This window comes from Crinia signifera, chromosome 4, assembly GCF_055691185.1.
Source record: "Crinia signifera chromosome 4, ASM5569118v1, whole genome shotgun sequence".
NCBI classification, from domain to species: Eukaryota; Metazoa; Chordata; class Amphibia; order Anura; family Myobatrachidae; genus Crinia; species Crinia signifera.
In genome coordinates this window covers 56,670,840-56,676,981 of record NC_139220.1, presented here as the reverse complement: position 1 = coordinate 56,676,981, position 6,142 = coordinate 56,670,840, and the positions used below count along the sequence as shown (strand labels likewise).

At 43.0% G+C, this 6,142-nt stretch overlaps 1 protein-coding gene across 1 annotated transcript; it reads left to right on the top strand.

Moving 5' to 3' along the window:
• Window positions 1-2,611: 2,611 nt before the first annotated feature.
• XTBD1 (XRN2 binding domain containing 1) lies at window positions 2,612-5,270 on the top strand. The gene is made up of 3 exons (XM_083181791.1): window positions 2,612-2,930; window positions 3,162-3,261; window positions 4,945-5,270. Exons 1-3 carry the CDS (start codon window positions 2,755-2,757, stop codon window positions 4,951-4,953), a joined length of 285 nt encoding a protein of 94 aa, XP_083037917.1. The 5' UTR covers window positions 2,612-2,754; the 3' UTR covers window positions 4,954-5,270.
• The last annotated feature ends 872 nt before the right edge of the window (window positions 5,271-6,142 follow it).

Below are 6,142 nucleotides of genomic sequence, written 5' to 3'. Positions count from 1 at the left end.
TATTTGTTTTTTTACACAAATGTATGTTTATGAGAAGTTATTTCTGTTACTGTCACAATTAATAATGTGAAGAACTCTACCCATTTTATCCTCTCAAAGGGTGTGGTATGAAGGGCTACTATCAGAAAGTCAACACCAGAAAGTCAACAGTAAGTATGTCAGCATGCTCAATAAGTAGACATGGTCATAAGGTGGATTTGCCAACATGCATTAAGTTTTATAGGGTTAAAAGGTCAACATGGGTTGAAGTGTTGACACACAAATGTTGAGGTTTTTTTTTACTAATTTTAGTCAACCAATAAAAATGAACACAACAAACAAAAACAAAATCATTAAAACTGTCAAATCTTTCACCATGTCAATCTAAGTACATGACTGTGTGGACATTGTAGACCTAATGACCATATTCACATTAGGGATGGCCATCATTGCCATTGATGGTTGCCATCGATGGCAATTCTGCAACTGGCCATCGATAGTGCTTAACTATGCAATGGATGACCATCGATTTTTTTACATATCGATGGTCACCCATTGTATTTGATTGATTGGCCTGTGGGCCAATCAAACACAGGGGGTGGGGCTTCATGGGTGTCGGGGGCGGAGGTATACTCCGTGTCCCGACACTTTGAAGAAGAAAAAAAAAGCAAAACATTGTTTTGCTATTCCATCAGTGGAGGGAAACCATCTGGTTCTCCCCCATCGATGGCATAAGTATTCAACATCGGCCATGAACCATCGATGATTTTGAATCATCGATGGACGATGGCCATCCCTAGTTCACATATACATCTGACTGTTTAGCTGATACCCTAGTTGCCAGTACAGAACCCCCGCCACAACAATAAAACAAAGGCAGTTAAAAACTGCTCTGCAATTAGCTGGATTATACATTTGTGTCCAGAGATCTCTTTCCTTTCCTTCTCTGTATAGCTGACACAGTGGAAGGTGTGTATACTGCTGAAATTTGCTTTTCAGAGGAGTAGTGTGAAAGGCAAAAGGATACCAATTTGGTTCTGGCCTTGAAGTGTAAATGTATACTCATGCCCTGCCAGATTTTATATAATGAACTGTGGCAGGGCATGCTGGGACGTGTAGTTCGACAACAGCTGGAAGACCATGAGTTTGACAGAACTGTTGTGGAGGAATGCCACCTCTCTAAAGAAGCCGGTTCCATATGGGCAACTTACACCATTTCAGGAAAAACAAATGCGTATGGCTACAATTAAACGTAGGAGTACCAGCTCCACACGAAAGGACACTGGAAGATCTGCAAGCTCTAGGGGCAATAAGGGTGACTATACAAAAATATTTAGAAACACACAGCAACGTATCCATATCATTGTATATTTTAAATGTGTTTTTTTAATTATTTTTATTTTTTATTTTACCTGTTTCTTGCAGGGGAATCAGCATCCCTGAGAGCAGCTTGTTTTTGCTTGAAAATGGGGCTGTGACGTAGGGGGAAAATGTTTTTTATTATTTTTTGGGGTGGGTGGGGAAATCTTATCTGGATAGCAGCTAGGGTGGCCAATCCCGGGATCGGCCACCCTAGCTGCTATCCAGATAAGATTTCCCCATGGCCGATGTCGAATACTTATGCCATCGATGGGGGAGAACCAGATGGTTTCCCTCCATCGATGGAATAGCAAAATAATGTTTTGGAGATTCCAATCCCTGGATTTCATGCGCAGTCTAATGCCGAGCAATGTCTGAGCACACGCTCAGATGCTGCTCGGCTTCTCCCATACCCGGAGAGCATTGCGCAGCGTGACCACGCCCGCCCACAGCAAGGCAGCAAGCGACTCTGCATAGCATAACTCCCAACATGACCCTCTCCAGGAGGGACACATTGCTCTGCTCCTGCACTTCCCTCTTAATGAATGATTGCCATCACCTGTGTTGCAGCACCTTTCACATCAATTGACTAGTTCAACACAGATGAAGGTATTCATGCATTAAGAGGAAAGTCCAGGAACAGAGCATTGTGTCCCTCCTGGAGAGGGTCATGTTGGGAGGTATGGCATAGTCCGCAGTCCCGCTCCCCCATGGCTCCCGGCACTATGAAGGCGCACTCCCGCCTGCCCACATAGCCAGCAAACAGAAACCCAGGGTCCCGGCAGTATGAAACTGCCCACCCTCCCAGCAACCCGACCGCAAAAGTAAGCAAATGCGGGGCGGCCAGGGCAGTTTTTTTTATTAGGAAAGCTAATCCCGGGATTAAGCATTTTTCAATCCCGAAACCCGGGATTGAAAAAATGCCTCGGGATTGGCTTCCCTAATAGCAGCCCAATTATGTAAACATCGCACACGTTACTTTGTTTTAATTATAAAGCATAGTTAAAATAGCTTGTATTCAAGTCTCATCTGTGTACTCTGTTGGATATAATTTAAACAGTACAGTCTGCGCAGTCACTGCGCTAGGCCCTAGGTCTCGCATACATAACAGGACTGTACTAAGAAGAAGCCCGCCGGACGGGATTCCTCACAGGAAGTACGATACGCAACATGCGCCTATACACCGCCGGTCGGGATTCCCCACAGGAAGTACGCAAGATGCGCCTATACAGTGCGCGACGTCACCTAAGTCGTACAACGTACGGCCATAGATTTTGTAACGTCGGTAAGAGGGAGAGTACGCCGGCCGGACGTACCATAGACAACACACCGGAAGTAGTACGCCGGACGTACCATAGACAACACACCGGTCCGTAAATAGTACAGTACGCATGTGTTTACATACAGGCACGAAACATGGCTGAAGCGGAGTCTGTGCAGCGGTTCCAGAGCTTTTGCGAGAGTGATAAACAGTGGAGGGCCCGGAGAGAGTTCCTGCTAAAAAACATTGAACATTTCCACGGGGAGATCGAAGTGGATAGACTGCTAGCTTTGTCTATGGTCTGGGCCAACCATATATTCATGGGCTGCCGGTATGTCCTGCCATTCGCTATTGTAAGGTTGCTGTCCTAAAAAAAAGATAGACAAGGGATATGTTTTCTAACCTATGTGAACGTAGTATGATTATTAGGGGGGTTGCCACATGCTACAGCCATTGTACAAAACTCTATTATTATGAGCAGCAGCATTTTCACGTCTTTTTACTTTGCATTATATTAAGTACTATGGACGCTCACTATGAAAGAATGTTTCTCTTTATTCAGATACAGTGAAGAACTTTTGGAAAGGGTATTAGATATGGCAGAAGGGATTGAAGTAGAAGACGCGCCACACTTCACAACGAGAGATGAAATCATGAAACGGGTAAGCTTCAGTTTTGTGGTTTAAACTATACAACCCCAACTATTGATTTTAATTACGAAAAAAAAGACGAGCTATCCTTGCATGTTTCCATACCGTTGCAGGCTCCGCAACTCAAGCTGGACTCACATATTTTCTTACACTCTAGAGCAGACCTGTCCAAACTATGGCCCTCTAGCTGTTGTGAAAGTCCTATCCTGCTTTGCCACAGTTTTGCTATTAGGGAATGCTGAAAATACGGCAAGGCATGCAGTTTCACAACAGCTGAAGGGCCACAGTTTAGACATGTCTGCTCTATAAGTGTTGCATATAAGCCCACTTACTCGTGGACATGTGGAACATATAATGCCAATGGACCCCACCCCCATTGCAACAAAAACAATTCAGAAAACGTATACACACTTGCCAATATGCTGCACAATATGTCAGTCCTCTCCCAGCTAGGCAGGCATTTGACTATGCCTGCACAGCACTGATGGGGACCAACTACCTCTATACACAGCCATATGTACCAGTATACCTTTATATTATGTCATCGGCTACGCTGCACAGCCGATGCAACATCTGTGATTCAGACATATATAGTTTCTTATATTTACAGTTTCTTATACAGCAGACCTATTCCGTTGCGCTTCACAATTGGGGTAACACCGCTAGCAACAGACATGCAATATCGAAACAGCTGATCTGTTGTGTAGTGCTGATGTTCCATGTGCAGGTTTTGGTACTTGTGTAGTTTCACGGCGCCCGATATATCGGATGCGATCCAAAACGATTTTTGACCTTTTCATAACCCCACTACGCATGGAGTTGATTTTATATAGTGTGTCGAGCCACCGAAGCGTGGCGAGGGGACGCAGATTACTGCGCTCGCCACACTATATAAAATCATTATGAACAGGTCAAAAATCGCTTCACATTGCATCGATATATATCGGGCGCCGTTAAACTACATGAGTACCCAGGTTTTAACTATAACCATACTTTGTTACAGGTCCCTTTTATCATTAGTACCTCTGTCAACTTGATTTATCTATCTGTGTTCAGCTATGCATATACTTAAGGAATCCGTATCATTTGAAGAAATGCCAGCAGTTGGGGAGCGCAGCCAGGCCTCTTGTAGGCTTGTTTCACTCGCCACAATCCCTCTATGGGATTCGTGGACCCCCATGAGGAACGATAGACCCTCTGGCCAGGATTCTGTCTGGTGGTAATATCAGCAATCATGATCTTGGCATCGCCATTCTAGCTGTTGGCCTATTAACTACATCCCATACATAAAATGTGGACTGTTTTGGAACCTTTGGGTTAGTATAGACGCAGCTTAAGTCACATGTAATTGAATTGATTCCTTAGATCAGGGATGGGGAACCTTCGGCCTTCCAGCTGTTGTTGAACTGCACATTCCAACATGCCCTGCTACAGATTTGCTATTTGTCCCTGCTAAACCTGTTGCAAGGAATGCTGGAATATGTAGTTCAACGACAGCTGGAGGGCTGAAGGTTCCCCATCCCTGCATTAGATTGTAACTATATGTAAACAAAATGACATGTGGTGTTTAAAAAATGTTACACTGTGAGCTTTTTTTTTTCTGTTCATTCACTCACATCTTTGTATGTTAAGTACAGCTGTTTAGACAAAACAATTGTGGTTACATAATGTAATTATCCTGACTTTTTCTTACAGAATCGATAATTTGCAAAGCATCATGGATTATGACTGATACATTATCAAACTTCTACACATGATTTATGACCACTGTTAATGCAAGAATTTGCAATTCATGTGAGAAAATCAAGAGAACCTAAATGTGGTTTTAAAAATGTGAAACATCAGCTAAAAGGCATACTTTTTAACTTTTGTTTTTTTATTGTTTTAAAATAACTTTTATATAAAAACTTTTTTTTAATTGTACTATTTTTCATTTCTGTAATAATGGCACCCAAAGGGGTAATTTGAAACCAATATAAATCATGATAAATTAAAAAATAATTTTATGTTCTGGAAGTAAATATGTCTTTGGTGTAAATCTATATTTTTTGTGACTGCTGTCAATATGGGGAAATGATCCTCTGGAGGGTTGTGTCCTGAATGGTTGGGGCCACTTCATGCTAACCACACTCTGATAAATGAAGGGTGAGGAGTATGGAACGGTCGTTCAAAAGGCGGTGCCGGGATTTCGACAGTCAGTATACCAATATCGGAATCTAGATTGTTAAATACCTGACAGTCAGTATCCAGACTTACAAGGACTTTTGTCCCTCATGGGGTCCACGACCCCTATAGAGTGAGAATAGAACCTGTAGTGAGCGCAGCATGGATTCGATGTGCTCGCACCCATTCGGGATTCCAATGTCGGAATGCTATACCACACCCCTTCAAAAGTGTACTGTGCATGAACATTTGAAAAGTTCTGCATTTTATTACATGTTAAATATGAGCATTTTCATTTATTTTTGCGCGTCAACAAAAATTGGGACTGCAATATAATTGTACTCAACTATTGCATGTGTTATATGCTTCAGTATTTTGTAAGTTCTTATGCAGTTTGTGTTTCATGACCAAGGAACAGCAGAGCTGTTCAGAAAGAATTAAGAAAACTATTTTATTCCTTTGTGTAAATGGAAATCCTTCCCCTCATTCCAAAATTACTAGTTAGTTAACCCCTTCAGTGGTGGGTTTTTTTTTACGGTAGCGCTTCCCACTGGGCAAAAAAAAACACCCCACCATGTTGTGTGTAGGGTCTGGGCAGCGCCGCTGAACACTCTCAGCCCCGCTCCCCGTCTCTGCATGTGGCAACCCGGCACCGAAAGGCTGTAATACAACAGCCGGGGGGCTGGGGTGAGGAGTAGTGTGAGCCGGCGCTAAACAGTGGCAATCCTGA